Source organism: Mustela putorius, unplaced genomic scaffold, assembly GCF_011764305.1.
Source record: "Mustela putorius furo isolate JIRA1106 unplaced genomic scaffold, ASM1176430v1.1 tig00537227_pilon_pilon_pilon, whole genome shotgun sequence".
NCBI lineage: Eukaryota > Metazoa > Chordata > Mammalia > Carnivora > Mustelidae > Mustela > Mustela putorius.
The window spans coordinates 42,288,568-42,306,085 of record NW_025422368.1 but is presented as its reverse complement, the minus strand read 5'-3'; the positions used below and the strand labels follow the sequence as shown (position 1 = coordinate 42,306,085).

General features: G+C 46.8%; 1 protein-coding gene across 2 annotated transcripts; it reads right to left on the bottom strand.

Annotated features, from left to right (window-relative positions):
* Positions 1–2,038: 2,038 nt before the first annotated feature.
* On the bottom strand, positions 2,039–15,837 carry DYRK2 (dual specificity tyrosine phosphorylation regulated kinase 2). Of its 2 annotated transcripts, XM_045072948.1 has the most exons (3): positions 15,372–15,837; positions 14,588–14,736; positions 2,039–7,599 (listed from the first exon to the last, which is right to left on the bottom strand). In XM_045072948.1, the coding sequence occupies exons 1-3, from the start codon at positions 15,418–15,420 to the stop codon at positions 5,992–5,994; spliced, it is 1,806 nt and encodes a 601-aa protein (XP_044928883.1). In that variant the 5' UTR covers positions 15,421–15,837; the 3' UTR covers positions 2,039–5,991. The 2 variants fall into 2 exon arrangements, with proteins under 2 accessions (XP_044928883.1, XP_044928884.1); XM_045072949.1 differs by lacking the exon at positions 14,588–14,736.
* Between the last annotated feature and the right edge of the window lie 1,681 nt (positions 15,838–17,518).

The following is a 17,518-nucleotide window of genomic DNA, read 5'->3' as shown; positions in this document are numbered from 1 at the left end:
CCCCCTTTCTAAATTTTTGTATGTGATACAGAGCTGGGGATTTTACTGTCCTAGACCCAAATTCTCTATCAGATTGCAACCTGAGGCCCAAACTGTTTTTGCAAAGTCACGTTGGAACAAGTCACTTCAGTTTCCTCAAATATCAAGTGAGGATAATTATAGCTTACAGGAATATATAAGGCTGAACTGATGTTCATACAACACCATGAGGCCTGTGAAGTCTTCTTCAGAAGGAGCAATGCTCTGGGAACTATCAGTTATACCCTGCTGCTCCTTATTAGAGATGACTAGTTAATAATACTCCTAAAATGTCAGCTTTCTTTGGAGGAGTAAATATAAATTCATTAGTTTGCTCATTTAAGTTCCTTGAGAAGGAAAGGAATGGCAATTATGTCCTCCCCGATATATAGGAAATGTAGCACAGATAGTAAGGACGTGCCACAGCAAAACAGTATGTCAAAGTCAAGCCAAATAAAACCAAAGCCTGTGTAGTAAGATGCAATTTTCTTATGTATGTGCAACACACTGGCAGTCATTTTTCATTTTGGACAGTGGTAAGCGTCACTAATGACAAGTGTTTATTTGCCTAATGACTAAAAAAAAAAAAAAAACCAAAAAACAAAACCACACAAACCAACAAACCACAGCATAATTCAGAACTTCTTAAACACAACAGTGAAACAAAGTCACAAATACTCTTTCTTCAAATCCCTCTTAATGCTCTTTCCAAAACAAAATAAACTATTTTTCCCTTTCCCAACAATGCCAGATAAGAACATTCTGGAGTGCTAGTTTGAAGGCAGCCTTGAAGTTCCAGAAATAGCTATTTGTATAGGTGTTGATTCCCAAAGCAAAAGGATTACAGAAATTCAAACAGAATATAGCATTAATCAATTTAAGAAAGCGCTTTGAAAAGATCTGATAAAAGAGAATGAGTGGAAACTATGATCTTCTCTGAGTACATCAGATCTGGACATTCTATCTTATATTGCTGCTTTAGCATCTAGCTTCCAATTTTATGCGTCATGCACGTCTCTTAATTTTTTTCCCGAAATACATTGGTTTCTTGGTTAGTTCATCCGTTGGTATTTTTTCACTGGGTAAGAACTCTGATTAGCAAGACAAGCAGTCATGGGAGATTATAGCGTAGGATGTGGTAAGACCAAGTCTGGTTTGGGAAACCCCTACAGTATTCCCTTGTTTTACGCAAATCCAACTTCTGCTGCAGGAAGCCACACTAAGTAGTTTTTCTGCTGTTGGTGGCAGTAGGGGTGTAAATAAAAACGTGAGGTAGTTCTTTCCACAAGAGGGAAATATTTGTCTACATAATATCCCTGCAATGTCTGACAAATTACTAGAGCATCTGCTTGCTGTCATCTGTAAGCAAACTCTTCACTTGGTATTAACTGAACTTGATAAATCACGAGCTAGTTGCAGTTTACAGGCCCTATTTTCTGATCCAGCCATGGCAGAAAGAGACACAAAAACCCCCCAAAACATGAACCATAGAGACCACCAAGTACAAGAACTGCAAAGGCATAAGCATTAAGAAGCATATGGGGGAGCTGGTGAGCGCATAAACGAATCATTTGCCAGAAGTTGGGCGCAGAGAATAGACTGGTGGGGAATAATTTACAGACTCCGCTCCCACAGCTTGTCACCTTGAAGGTTCAAATAAAAAAAAGAAAAAGAAAAAGAAAAAGAAAAAAAGATTTGATGTTTCAGCAGAATATAGAACATGGCTTCAGAGTCTGTATAAAGGATAAGTTACGTGGAAATATTACAGGTTAAGAACAGGATATCCCGAGAAAAGCAAGAGTTGCCTACTAAAATCATTAGTCTTTCTTTCTTGGAGCTTGCACATTTATACTTGCACATTTATACTTTCTTACTTGGAGCTTGCACATTTATACTGAATAAAAAAGAAAAAATTGTAGCTGACAATGTTTGCCTTCTAGACTCTCTCCAGGCTACCAGACCAAGAATATCACCAGAAATAGATCAGGAGTTAAATTATAGTTAGAAAAGGGGAGAAAAGTAAGGTAGGACATTAAATTTTTATTCTGAAATTATCTCTGGCCACGACAATAAAATGTAACAAATATTCACTGAACAGTCTTACTCCTGTCTTCAGCTGTACAATACATACAGTATCATAGAACTGGCCACTAGGATTAAAATCCACCAGAACATATTTCATGTTAAGTGGCGACAGCAGCATCTCACAGAAATGTTTACATACATATATACACAGTCCACATTCAACCATTTTCACATATTTTCAGTACACACAGTTGCAGCATATTACAGTCACGTGTCTAAGTTGTTGCTCGATAAAAACCCAAGCCACTGCCTAGACATAACTGTAGCAGTTGAGCTGAGTATAATTACAATTAATTTTATATGTCCATAGCAGAGAGATGTACAAGCCCCTAAGAAACAAGAGTTGACAAATACTTTTTTTTTAAATGCTACCACAGCATTATGTTGGGCGATATTAAAACCTTTACCAACCAAATCAGTTTTTTTTTTTTAAAGTCTTCTGCTTACCAGAAATATTCTTGATGAAAAAAATTACAAAAATGAATGCTCTCCTTAAAATAATTCACACTTTTAAGATTCCAATATGGCCCAATGCTACTGATGCCTTAAGTGTTGCCTAACCTCCTGATGGAGTCCTTGAACATGACTCCAAACCACACATTAAGTTTAAAAGTGGCTGAAGTGCCTTGCACCCAAATTGTAAAAATCCCTGGCCATCCGTACTAGAGCCAGGCACATAGAAAAGGAATGCACTTTGGTTCAGACCAAATGCCCTGGGATTAATCACACTATAAAATTAAATGGTTTGAGGTAAATTTTTACAAATACAGTTGGTTTTTGTCTAGTGTTAGCGTAACAAAAAAATATCATTTAAAAAATCAGTCTGATGTTCAGATACAACAAAGACCGTCTTTAACCCCTTAAACATAGGAATTTCCTGTGTGACTAACCAGTGGTTACCTTCCTCAATGCCTGATGATGAGTCACGCCTTACGGTTTCTATTAAGGCCTATAAGTAACTGGGTATTTAAGACAGATGTAGCTCTGCAGAGGTGGGTTCCATCCTCACTGCCTGGTATTCAAAGAGTTAAAGAGGCCCAAAAATGCATGCCCTACAACATGGCATTCGGAACAAAAGGCACATTGTTAACACTAAGGGCACAACTTCTCCTCTACTGGTGATCTGCACTGTCCCGCGTCACCGTGCTGTTCCACTGTCGTAGCAACGCCCTGACGTGCTCATGCGCACTGTGGAGGTGCAAGGAACGGAGCCAGATGAGACTGCAACCAAAGACAAGACACTGTGCTAGTCTGAAATCTGAAAACAGCTCAGACATCCCTAGACAATGGTAACCTGTGAGACCAAGGACTGTTTCCAAGCCAACTCCTAGTAGCCTATTAGAGCCCTTCATTTATTTAAGATCACAGAGATGCAACATTTTTTTTTCTTTTTTGGACATCGTAATTAAGCTAGAATTTTTTTTTCAAAGCAGCCCTATCACGAAACACTGAACATGGTGGCTCTTTGTGAATGAAGTAAATTTCACTGTATTTGGGGATGGGGGTGCATAGCGCTGCACATTATAGTTTGGCTTAAAAGTTTCCGGTTACATTTGTGAATATAGTCACAAATGCACTATTGGCATCTTAAGAACTAGTTTTATGTGGTGGGGGAAAGACAAGCAGTATTAGTCCATTTATAGATTTTCACATGTATTTTAAAGGGAAATTTCTACTAATGGCAGGCTCAGGTTCATAGAAACCTAACTGTGAAGACGAGGGTGGGTATGGAAGAGGAGCATTGCAAGGGGAAAACAGCCTTTATATTTTTGTTTCTTTTACTGACCTCAAGAAGCAAACCATCATTCAGAGGCTTATGGTTTTTACAAAGCCACCATACCAATTATGCCTTTAAGTCAGAATTTCAGTAATAAATACAGTCTTTAAATTCCATAAGCCACTGATTGGAGGTTTCATCACGTGAGCATCATTTAAAAAGCAACTTACTAACATATTATTGCACTTCCACAAATTACACAGAGATGTGTATAGAATGCTAAAGAATTTGGGGAAAGAAGCTCTAATTTCTAAATACAGAAGTACAAAGTAATTTATCAGTGACACCCTTAAATAGAAAAGCAAATAACAACATCACTATCTTTTTAATAAGCTAATCTTATTACTGTTTTTTGGCAAATATCTGTAATATTTCCTGAGCGTTTTTCTCCACCAACGACTGACAAAGCCTCAAGATAAGTGTTTTATTCCAAAAACTACTTTCTTTTTTCTTTTTTTTCTTTTTCCTTTTTAAGTTAAGAGAAACTGTAGGACTAATAGTTAAAGAACTTAACCGGAAACTTTCTTGGCCTCGCCGGGGACCATGCTTTAAGTACTTGTAAATCAATTTACAGGCAATACAATAATATCTGTGCATATAAAAGAGTATTTATCCTAGTTTACACTACCCAAAACCTATTTTCCAAACAGGCAAAAATCTCTCTATATTAAATTGCACATACTAAAAAATTTCTTCAACGTGCCTTGAAATTGTTAAATATCACTGCTCATACATTAGTGATAAAATACTGAATTTTTCACTTTGAAAATAATTATTATTCAGAGACGAAAATATTCTTTTACCTAACTCTCAGTTACTTTCCCAGGTAAAGTGTCATTCCCACAAAAACAATCAGTGCAATCCAAAAGAAAGTAAGATAGAGAAATGCAATTTGGGGTATTTCTAATGATGCAAATAAGTCAAACCATTTAACTTGCAATTGAGCTTCTCCTCCTTTAAATTTGTTATTAAAATTGGTCTCATTGAACAGTCACAATGACTTCTGTTCAGCAAGAGGATTTTCAACCTTCTTTCTCTTTAAAGAAAGAGCTGATGCTTTCCCAGGCTAAGAGAACCTAACAGTGGCACCTGAAAAGTGTGAACTCACTCTAATTTGCTAAACCTTTGGAACTCTGGAAATCCCCACCTTAAGTAGCTAGGCTGCTGTTCTTTTTTAAACTGGGATATGAAACAATGGTCATAATCACAGCTGAAATGTCTCTCTTCTGTATTAACAGTCTGGGATATATATCTGAAGGAAGGAAGAAAAAAAAAACCAAAACCCTAAATGCAAGCACACAGATGTGTGGTAAAAGAGGAACAGAGAGGAGGAAAGCAAAGAGGAGGAACAGTTCATGGAATACATTTCTATATTTAGGTGCAAAACCAAGTCCGTAATCTGAGGCTTCTTTACAAAACTGCTCGCTGATCATATTCGAAAATTGGAAGGAACACACACGTTTCCGTTTACCCACCCAGGTGTGCTTGGCCACCTTTTAGAAAGTCAGAAGGCTAAGCGGGCATTTACAACCTTGGGGCGGTCATGTCTGTTTGACCACTGGTTTGGGGAAAAACAGTCCCTCAAGGTGCAGTTCTCCTTAGAGCATCGCTGGCTTCCTGACCATTCTTTCCCGCCCTTGCTACCACCCACGAGACGTACGGCAAACGGAGGCAGGACCTGCTACCCCAGTGCGTGAACCTGGCGCATGGAGGGAGGAGGGGGCCCTTCGGGGGCAGTCGCCTGGGGAGAATATACTATGAACCATAGAAACAGTGAATGTCTTCGACACCAATCTGTAAATGCGCAGCAGTCACGAAGTAATCAATGGCCTGCCACTGATGTTTATTACTCTGCCACACTAGATACAGTAAGGCTCATCATACTTTTAGAACACAAAAACAGTTTCAGGAAGTATAAAAACTTAAAGCATTGTCCCCATGTATTTTATAAAAACAAAATGAACAACTTTCTTACATTAAAATAAGTGCTGAAAAGATACAAATGAGTTGAGTTATTGAGCAAATAAAAACAGGTCTGAGCTACTCCTTTTCAACCCGATAAGGCTCAGCAACGTCGTATCTTTCAGATTACCAGCATCGGGGGACTCAGCTCAGCTAACAAGTTTTGGCAACACTGTCCTCTGCTGAATATTCCCATTGGCATCCGTCATCTGTGCCAAATTAGTCCTCAGTTTGGAAGCTGAGCTGGAAGGTGGAGGTAACTTGGAAATGGATGTGATAGCACCAGTGCTCTCGGTTATCCTTTTCACGGATGTCTTCTCCCCCGTCGGAGGCTTTGGCAACCGCCTCCTCAGCCAGGGGTGCCGTAAAGCCTGGCCAGGGGTCATGCGAACCGCAGGATCCCATTCTAAACACTGTTTTAAGAAGTCAAGGAAAAGGGGATCGTCACACCCCTTCAGTGCATTCCCCCACTCTCTGCTCTCGGGTGGGCCCCTCAGTTTCCCCCGCCGGGAACGGCCTCCATTGAGAACCACAGAGCCGTCTGAGAGAGTCGTGACAGTGCAGTAACGGGGATAACCCTTGGAGCTCACAAAATTTTTGGCTCGTTTGGACGCATCCAGCAGTTTCTGAGAGGGCATGCCCAAGAGTTCAATCATACAAGCCAGCTGGTCCCCTTCATCTTCCCCAGGCAAGAGTGGGTAACCAGTCAGGAGCTCTGCTAGAATGCAACCCAGGCTCCACATGTCGATGGGCATGCCGTATCTGGCGCCGAGGATCACTTCCGGAGCCCGGTAAAAACGGGACTGAATGTACGTGTAGACACGCTGATGCTCGTAACAACTGGAGCCGAAATCGATCACTTTAATCCCGCTTCTACCCTGCTGTTTTAACAAAATGTTCTCGGGCTTAAGGTCACAGTGAATGATTCTGTTCTTGTGCAAAGCATCCAAGCACTGTAGAATCGAGTGGGCAAACTTGCGAACCAGAGGCAGGCTGAAGCCCTGGAACTTATTCTTCTTGATGAGCTCGTAAAGGTTCATGCTCAGCAGCTCGAACGTCATGCAGATATGGTTCCGGAAGGTGAAGTTCTCCAGCATGTGGATGACGTTCATGGTGTTGTCCTTGTCCTGCTTCCGCAGGTGCTCCAGGATTCGGATCTCCTCCGCCGCCTGCCGGTGGAACCGCTTCTCGTTCCGCACCATCTTCAGGGCCACGTGCTGGTGGACTTTGTGGTCGTAGGCCTTGACCACCTGCCCGAAGCTTCCCTTTCCGATGACCTTGAGGACCTCGTACCTGTAAGCCACGTGGTCATGGGGCACCTGCACGTAGGATCCCTGGTCGTCGTCGTAGCCTCCATTGTTGGGCCCACCGGTCATGCCCTGGCGCTTCTTTGCATTTGGACCCAAGAAATAGATCTCGGGGTAGCTGAAAATCTCATGGTGCTCGAAGGTGGTCAGCTTTTGCATGTATTGCTTCATTGCTTGTTCAGGGGTCAGGGGGGTGGCCTTCGCCTTCCCCAGGCCTTCCATAGACTTTAGAGATGTGGCGCTGCCCTGCCGTCTGTGGACACTCTCCAGCTGCCGCTCGGGCACCACCGGCAAGCCCGCCTTCCCCACCGTGGTGAGCCCATTGGGCTGTGTCGTGAGCACTGTCCGCTTGTTACTGTTGTCCTCGAACAGCTGCTGAACCTGGATCTGGCCGTGGCCGTGGCTGCTGATGTGTAAGTGATCATTCATTGTGTGCTTACTGCCGCCGATCTGGAATGCAGAAAGCAACCGTCAGGAGGGTGCAAGAAGTCTGTGTGTCCACATGGGCTATTTTCCAGGTCAGCCCCCAGCCCACCTTTACAAAACCTGATCTGTCTGCACTAACAGGGGGGAGTCAGGTGCACTACAAGGGAGGAGATGTATGCCCAGGAGCTGTATGCCCATCACGAACACCCTGATGCTGACAGCCTCTGAGAAAATAAAGGACGAGCGGCCTTGGTAAGGCTTTGCAACATGAGATCCTGCAAACAAGGACACTGTGAGCACTTCGCCCGACAGACCAGTCATTGGTTGCACTTATGCAGGATCTTCAGAGAAAGTTCCCCTGGAGGCCAAGAGATCTGTCTTGTTCCCTAGCCTCTACCTAACATTCAGCACAAGGCCTGGTACGCCCCAGGCATCCCGCTCCACCTACACCTAATATGAAACGAAACGGGACAGAGATAACAAGAACATGTGGTCTCCGTGCCGGCTCCGCCCCTCCCCCTTTCACGGTTCACTCAGTAGCTTCCTTGTTGCCAGGAGGGCAGGGGCCACGTCTGTCTCACTAGCTCTGTTGTAAAAACATCAGCATATTCATTCTCGGGTCTTCTCTACTATTTGGAGAACTGACTATACCTAGGAAGATGTATGAACCGCTGGCAAAAAAATCTGCACTTTTCGGTTTGAGAGATTCCCATGTAGATATGCACTGTAGCATCCTGTAAACCCCTCATCTATTTTTAAAAATGTCTGGGCTTCATTGACTGGGATGACCATTTAAGGCCATTCAGCGCGACAAACCATCCACCACACAGTTTTGGGCCTTCCTTTGGTCAATGGCTCAGCTCTGCACACAGTATATTTCTGTGGGCTGCTGGGATACTCGGCTTTCCAACACGGAATACAAAGTAGCGACTTCTATTTCAGGCGCACATGCCAACCCTGAACATTCCTGTCTAAACAAAACTGCCAGTGCAAGCCAAGGGGCCCCCAGCCTTTTACTGAGAATCTGCTTGGGATTTCTTTCAAGTATTATTATTGCAAAGATGTGAGGGAGGGGAGAGCCCTAGCGGCCACGATGCCCTCTCAGTTAGGAATTCTCACCAGCCTCAGACAACCACCCACAAGTCTTAATGCATCCTGCTTGGTGATTCCTATATAGAATCTTAAGGATCAATTCCTCATTCACAACCCACCTCATTCATTCAACCAGTATCAGCTAGAGTCTAGCCACACAAGGGGCAGAGGCACTGTTCTCTAGGAGCTTATAACAAATTAACTGAAATCTTCTTTGGTATTTCTTTCTGTGTGGCGCTTTCTGAATCCTACCTTTCGGGCTTTCTATACTACCAAAAGAGTAGAAGCAGTTTGTATATGTAATATCGCAATTTGGGAAGTCGTTTGGGATCACCTGGATTCCAAAACAAAATTTCACGTCCTTCTTAGTAGCCAACCAAGACCTTCGAATTTTCTTTAACTGACATATTGCCCGCACAGTGATTATCTGAAGAATGACTTTTCTCTCTGCTTGCTTCTAAAACAAAGTAAAATATAGTATAGTCCCTGGGCTTGTCCAAAGTGTGATTTCATAGAGTGAGGGATTTTACTTCTCACACCAATTCTGTGAAGACTTCTAGTCAAACCCTTTTATTAAAGTCATAGATGATGATATTCATGCTAAGTGAACTTTTGTCAGGGTAGCTGGACAGGTTATTATATCCCCATTCGATGCCAAAAGCGGAATGGTCCATAAAGATGAATTAGGAAGTCCATGAGTGTATATAAAAGTAATACAGGCTTGTCCAATTGCTTTTGTTTGTCCAAGCCCACTCTCTTTGCACCCCTCCTCCAAAGACCCACTGTGGTCTTTTAAGCACCAGGAAATACAAGGACCTGAAACTCAAAAGCTCTCTCTTCTAGAGAACCATTCTCTTCAAGGTGGGAAGGAGTGATTCAGAAGAAAAACCTACATTACATTTTGTAGTGTACACACTACAAAAAAGCATGAGGCTTCAATAGGGACAAAATTAACCTTGGGGCTTTAGCAACTCCTAAAAAGAGAACAAAGCAAAACTTTCTCAGCATCAGAAATTCACTCCAGTTTTTGCAACAGCAGTCTTCATGTTTTGCACAATTAAAAATTTAACACACACGTTTAGTAACTAGCACCAAAGAGAGCTTGACTAGTAACTGGTTCACCTACTCCCTCTCCAAACACTTTTTCTGACTCTTCTCAGCTGTCTCAACTATTAGTCCACCTACCCTTGGGTGGGTTCAGGGGTTCCCCAGGGTTCAAGCCTCAACGCTTCTGGCTTCTCAACTCCCACTAATTCTCCCTACTTGGTCCTGACCACAGCCGCGGCTGACATCTGCCACCTATGCCACATCTAGCTGGGGCCTGCCCAATCTACTCTCCTGGGCTCTGGCCCTTGTGTCCAACTACAGACCCATGGCCTTTCCCACAAGCAATTCAAACCCAACTCATGATTTTCCTACCCAAACCAGTTCCTCCTCTCATCCCCTCAATTTCCAATGAACAGAAGGCTTCACCGCCGGTCACTCAAGCTTTACAACTGGAAATCCTTTTCAGTGTCTCCCTCACCTTCCAAGTCCCCATTAGGCCTTGTCATCTCTCTCCATCCTACTTCCTCTCCAGGGACCCGGCATCACGACCCACTCCTGTTGTCTTTCACTGGCACACTGGAAGCGGACTCCTAACATGCCCCCTTGCTTCTAGGTCTAAAATTCCTCAAATCTCTTCTCTCCAAAGTACTTCTGGAGCTGTAACTGAAAACTGTCAATCTGATATTAACCTCAGTTTTGCTCAAGGCCTACAACTCTATGCCATTTCCATAGATAATACATGAACTGATAGGCTAGGACTCCAGGTTCTGAAATGTAGAACATAAATGACCTCAGTCCTTCCTTCCAATGTCATCTACCACTGTTACAATTCTGAGAGTAAAAAAGCTGCATTCCCCAAGACTGGTGGAGACACCAAGCTCTTTTATGCTCCTCTGCTTTTTGGTGAAGTCATGTTTCATAGTGGTTACGAGTTGAGACATCTTCAATTAGACACACGGGGAATGAATCCCAGCTCTATTACTTACTAAATGCGTGACCTTGGGTGATTTACTTAATCTCTCTGAACCTCAGAATACTTGCTGTTAAACAAAAGGCAACAGGGCTTCTCATTAGGGCTATCAGGATTAAATAAGGTAAAATGTACAAAGTGCTTAGTAAAGAAGAGCTATTATTATCATCTTTCCAAAAGCTGCTTGGACTCTCCTAACTCCTAGGTCTTCAATGTCCAGTGCACCTCTCACCTTTCCAATGAACTGTCCCCCTTCGTTCCCTGTGCGTTTAGCCCATGGAGAGACTGTTAATGCCTAGTTCATTTTACCCTGTTTTGACACTGGAGGTACCCATCTGGCTGTGAGCAATTCAAGGGCGGAGTCACCTCTTATCTTTGTTAAGTCCTTATAAACATAAACCCAAACAGACAGAAAGCACTCAGGACAGATCAATTGATTAGAAGAACACATGTTAACAAACCCTTGCTAACTGATAACTCTCTGAGTTCCATGTGGGAACCACCTTTGTACCTTCATAAGAAAACACGATAAAGCCCGGGGAATTGGGAATCCTCCCTGGTGACCCGAGTCACAAGATGTTAGCCTTCCAGCACCTCAGCAGAGACTTAAAGGCAAGCGACAGCCAGTTAAAAAGGACTCAGAGTAGATGCATCGACTAAACACCTCAAAGCCACGGGTGTCATTTAAAAAAAAAAAAAACTCCAGATGTTAAGGGGGATTCGGTTGAGAGGCGGTGGTAAGGAAGGCCTTTGATCTCAAACAGTGCAGGACTCTCTAATCACGACGAAATTCTGAAGCACAATTAACTGATTAGAAAAAAAAAGGGGTGGGGGGAGCTCTAGAAGAACCACACTATTTCCAGAACACATATGCCAGGCCTATGTAAGGGAAAGGATATTAAAAACCTTTCATTCCGCCTCCTGAAGTCTCAGGACGTGGCTTACTCCTATTTGCTGGGGCCCACCTAGAATGGCTGTCACATTTAAAACACACACAGAATGAATGCTGTTGTTAGACAGGTAGGATGTATGCGTGCAAACAGAGAGACCCACAGAAGCCTTCTCTGACCATGAAATAGTTTAGTATTAAAAATTATGTAAGAACAAAAGCTTGGTAGCTTTAATCTCTTCCAATAATAAAGTGGAAAATAGAAGATCCTTCACTGTGCTAACATTTTTAAGCATCTTGAAACTTCCTGAAGACATCTTAGAAATGGTGTATAGTGTTATGGAATAGAACTGAGTGCAAAAAGGTTGGATTTTAGTTGCTCCTCAGTCACAGACAACCTATGTGGCCCTAAGGCAAATATCTTACTTTTTCTTCTTCAAAATATTCCTATTTTTAAAACGAGACTACTCATTCTTCTTTAATCCCAATTATATTATAAAGGTAAAATGATAACTGGAGATGGCTTTAAACATCAGAATATTTATGAAACTGATCTAATACTAATACTTGGGAATTAAAAAATAAGTATAATATTATCTCCTATACAATGTTAAAAAAAAATAGGAATTGAGACAGTCACTGGGCACACTTTTAGAACAAACAGAAACAAACAAAATGACTAAGTATACAATAATTTATCCATGGAGACAGGTAACAAAAGGGCAATGGACTAAATAAATTCCAAAGTTCACAGTCTTTATAATCACATATTTACCCACCAACTGTATCATTTACAATGGAAAATATGGGCAAGCTCCTGTGACAAGGTCATTTTTCTCTCCTCAATACGCTTTCCCCCCTTATTCTAAAACAGCTCTTCCCAGGTATAATTGCTGTGGGATTTAAAAAAAAAAAAACAAAAAACCTTATCAACACCTGAAAGACATATGAGAATATGAATCTGCAAAGATTCCTGCATTTATAACAAAACAAACACAACTTCCTAGGATTAGCGGTGTCAAACTAGATGTTGAAGCTAGGCTCAGAAGGGCTGGCCTTTATTTAGCTCCAGCCTTGACATCAACTTGCTAGGGAATCTTGACCAAACCAGTTAACCTACCTATTTCCTCACCCGTAAAATCAAAGAGTAAAACCAGGTAAATGCTGTGTGGTCTTTTTAAACTCTCCTGTTCTAGGAAACCTGCAGTGTTGTACAAATAAAATCAAAACTAAACCACAGTCAAAACCCAACTTCACACTTTCCAAACCAAGTCTCTAATGACCAATAGCACACTGGAATTTTAACTGTAAGATAAAAACAGGTCAATCAGGCAGATACCACAAGAAAATATACACATCCATTCCTGGGAGTCCTCAGAACGACCCTCATATCTTTTCATTTCTGGTCCACGGCAGGCTGTTCCTCCAGTGGACACCTTCTGTTTTCTCTGATCTCGTTACGTGTACCCACTGGAAAAAGTAAATCTAGTAAAGCCCACTCCTGGAATCCAGACGCAAACCAAGCACTTCTTTCCAGGTCACGCCAAGTCATGTGATTGCATTCACACATGGAAAAAAGTGGATGTGATCATTTCCAAATTGTCAGACAATTCCGAACCTAACAAACCCAAACCCCTAAAACCAATGGCAATTCCTCAACTAAAACATCACTGTAACAGGAACATTCAACCATTAACATACACAATCAACCAGCCTGACTGATTCTCTTCCACCATCAACAGTGCGACACAATCAGTTAACTTCAGTGTGGTCAATTCCTAGCCCTTGGTCACATGTTAAGGGGAGAGGGGACAGAGGGAGAGAGAGAAGGGAGGGAGAGAGGGACAGAGAGAGAATGACTAGAAACAAAATGTTCTCCTATACAACTTGTGCACATCAGTCCAGGTCTAAGGGGAGATACTCCACTGCATCCATCCTCTCACAAATTCTCTAAAGAAGTTTCCCTTTAACACCTGACCCTGAGCTGCTTCTCTGTAGAGCAGAAATGGCCTTTTCTACAAGAATTCAACTTTCAGGAGGCAAATGAAGCCATATTCCTACCAAGTGTCCCTCATGCAGAACCACCTTGGGCTGTTCCTCTGGAGGATCCAATTGGATATAGGACGTGGGGAACCATCAGTACCTCCAAAAGTGCACAGCCCCTCTAATCAGTCACCTTCCAAGGGCGATCTCTGCGAGCTGAGAAAAGGTACATGCTGCAGTCAAATCCAGCTTGTCAATCTGCAGCCACTAGTCCCACGATGGGCTCTCCCCTCCCTCTCCACCCACAGAGGGGCACAGGCACCTGCCAGGCGCCCTGCCCTGCCCTTCTCTCTTCCAAAGCAAAGGCGGCTCTTTCCTTTTGAATAATATCCAAATGCAGAATCCTTACAGGGGTGGCTTGTTGTTTTGACTGCTGCTGTGGCTCTTATTTTTGTTAATGTTAATTACAATTTCTGCTGTGCTCAAACCTGTAGCACTCATAAAACATGCTTCCACACGCGGGGGCAATTGGCGGTGCTCCCTGCTAGCTGGAGCCAGGCTTGGGAGGCTCTTTGGGGGATCGATTTTCCGGGCAGGACGGCCTGACTGTCCCCTAACACAGATCTGTTCTATAAATACCCACTACTCAACGTGGTGGTTGTGGTGGTGGGGGGGTGCTGGGGGATGTTTATCCGGTCAGGAAAAGGAGCTCTGGGAAGCAAGGACGGGAAAAGGAGGGAAAAAGAAGGAAAAAAGCAAGAAGGAAGTTCCGAGGAAGAGGAGCGCAGGGGTGGGCGGGCTCCAGAGGGGAAGTGAGGGGCCCACGCCACGAATCTTCCTTTGTGGCTGCAGCTTTGGGCTCACCCAAGTTGCACAGGGTGGCGTCCAACAGAGGCCACTAGCCAGGGGCGTGGAGACACTCGCACTACGACCTTTCTCTTCCAGGCGTCAGAACACCACCGTCCGGGTGTTTATGCCCCGGGCCCCTCCCGCACCCCTTCCCCCCGGCCTCCCGCGGGGCTGGGTCTCACCGTGTGCGCTGCGGCGGCAGCGTTGCTGGCCCGGAGAGGCGGCAGGGCGATCGGGGAGGGCGGGCCGGTCCCCACTCCGCTCCGGGGAGCCCCCGCACCGAGCCCCGGGGAAGCCTGAAGCTGACGAACGGCGCTGTCCCCTCCTCGGCCTGGGAGCCACGCGCAAGAGGAGACAAAAGAGGGTCAGGGGAGAGAAAGTCACCCAGACCCCGTCGCCCCGCCCCACCCCTCTGGGTAGCGAACCCCGCTCTCCCGAGGAGACAGGCCGGATGGTAAAAACTGGCGTCCGGGGGAACTAAAAGGGCGCCCCGGCCCCGGATCCCAGGCGCGCAGCCCCGGGCGGGGCTCAGGCAGCTGCAAAGTTAAGTCGGGCGCCGGCGCGCGAGTTCGCGACCCCGCGGCGGAGCCGGGCTGGGCCGGGGCTGGGCGGCCCACGTTGCAAGCGGCCGCAGGCCGGGAAGAGGACTGGACCGCCGACAAGGGCGCGATGGCCTCGCCAAGCCCCGGGCGAGGGGGTGGGGGGGTGGCCCGGGACGGCCCCCGCCGGCCGGGTCGAGGGTTCCACTCGGTGGAGCCCGGGGGCCGGCGTGCAACAATGAGCTGAGCGGAGCCGAGGCGAGGGCGCGCCGTCCGCCCGGGGGCCCCGCCGCGGCGCAGACTTTGTTCGAGGTCCCGCAGGCGGCGGGCGCCCGCGCCACGAGGGTTGGACCCGGGCCGCGCGGGGGCCGGCGGGGGCCGGCGGGGGCGGGCGCCCGGGGCGCCGTGGCGGCCCGGCCCTCCTTACCGGTCGGGTAGGCGGCGGGAGCGGCGGCCGAAGGTTTCCTGGTTAACATGGCCGCTGGAGAAGAAAATGCATTTCAGGGCTGCCGTCTCCGCCCGTCCTGCTGCTACTTCTCCCGGCCGCCGCCGCCGCCTCCCGGTCGCCCCTCTCGCGGGTCTCCGGCGCCTCCTCGCCGCCTCGCGTCAGCTACAGCCAGACACACACAGTCCGCTGCATCCCCGCGGCCCGGGCCCGCCGCCGCGAGTCCCCCGCTCTCCTCCTCGCCGCCGCCGTCCTCCTCTTCCTCGGGCGGCTGCAGCACCCCCCGGCCCGTGCACATGCCTCGCCCTCCCCTGCGCGCCGCTGGCCTCCCCGATTCCCTCACATAGGGCGCGGGGGAGCGGGCTGCGCCGCCACGACCGACTCGCTCGGGAGCCTCCTCCCGGGCTCGAGCGCGCGCGCCCCCGCGCACACTCGCTCTGGCGGCGCGCGCGGCGCGGCCCGGGAGGGCAACCCCGCCCCCGCGCCCCTCCGCAGCCGGCGCAGGCCCCGCCCCCGGGTTCCCCCTCCCCCCCCAGCCTAGCCACAGGCGCTCGCGTACACCCCACCCCCACCCCGGCCACCCTCCGGAGTCACTACCCCACCCAGTCATCTGCATAGCCACCCCTCCACTCCCCGGAAAAGTCTGCAGTCTCCGCTCGGCCTCCGCCTTCCCCCTCCGGCCATCTGCACGGCTCCCCTCGGCTCCCCTCCTAAAGACCTTTTCCCCTCCCCGGCCCCCAGCCCCTGCAAGCACCCCTCCTTTTTCCTACAACGCAACCTACCACTGCTTCTTTCCCCCGAAATCGCTGCAGAGACCCCACCCCTCCCACGAGTGCCCCCCAAACACAGGCATTTTCAGCTTTCTGAACCCAACGGCTGCGCACAGACAATACTGTCACCCCACTCCGGTCCCAGTGGCTGAACCGCCCCCTCTCCCCAGTTTATCATGTAAATAACTTAGTCGTGCGAAGGTCACCTCGATAAGTCAAGCCCGAAAGAGGGCCACAGCTTAGCTCGGTGAGCCCTGAGCGTGGGCGAAGGAGGGGGTGCCCTCCCACCTCCACCTCCACCACACACACCCTCCCCGATTTACTGACACCAAGTGACCGCTTTCCAGTCTCTAGGACAGGGGAGGCTGAGAGGCGCTTGTGGATGGCTGCTGGGGAAGCAGTTGGCTGTGGGTTGCTAGGCAAAAATAAACATCGGAGACACCTCCCATTTCCTTACAACTCAGAGCCTTTCTCCTGCGCGGCCACGCGGAGAGACACACCTTCTCCTTTCCGCTCCCCGCGGTCAGGGAGAGACACCTTTAACATTCCCAGAGACAAGTTTCTCTCCCCTTCCGAGACACGGGGAGAATGTCCCTGCCCTCCCAGCTTGCCATCTACAGCCTCTTTCCCTCGAAGGCTGAAAAAGTGCTTTCCCATCTCACACCTGTGCCCTGTGGTGTGTGGAACGTCCTTTGCACGAAGGTCACAGGTTGTCATTCCAACAGTTAGGAAGGATTGCGGGCTGAAAGCTATTCGGGGCACTTCCTTCGGGAGAAATGCCCAGTTTCTGAAGTTCTGGGGGACCTGGGCCCATTGTGCTCCACCTCGGCAATCTGCAGGGCCTCTGGCTGGATCAAGTTTGCAGGCCTGAGTTAGAGCAGACCCAAATCACTAGGAGGGCCACCTCCTGCGGAGTCCCATCGCCCCTACTGTCTGCAAATTGTCATAGCAATCCCTTGGATGGGGCACCCTCAGCGTTCTATAAATGAAACGGAGGGTCTCAAAGATGGACTCTGACCCTCTCATTCTCCCTGGACCTTACAGAGGCAATTCTGATAGGGGGCGTTGGCAAAAGAGACAAGTGGCAAAGAATAGAATTTTGCCTATGGTATGTCCCTCCAAAAAACCCTTTCTTCTTAGTGCCTTCAGTGGAAACTAAATATGGCAGCTTTTTCGTGAATAAGGGAAATACTAGCTACAGGAACTCATGGTGTGTCAAATTAATATTAATCTACACATTAAACAGGAGGAAAAGGAGCACTGACTTTTTTTTTTTTTTAATAGAAGGACACAAAGAATTATTAACTTTAACCAAAGAAAGAAGAAGATACATTTTGGGAGAACTTTTCCTACTATGTT

Bases quoted from the DNA above. Each gene is read 5' to 3' on its own strand.
- DYRK2 (XM_045072948.1), bottom strand. From the start codon at position 15,420: ATGTTAACCAGGAAACCTTCGGCCGCCGCTCCCGCCGCCTACCCGACC. The intron at 14,737-15,371 runs GTAAGGAGGGCC...CGTGGCTCCCAG, and splicing joins TCCCGCCGCCTACCCGACCG to GCCGAGGAGGGGACAGCGCC. The intron at 7,600-14,587 runs GTGAGACCCAGC...TCTGCATTCCAG, and splicing joins CTGCCGCCGCAGCGCACACG to ATCGGCGGCAGTAAGCACAC.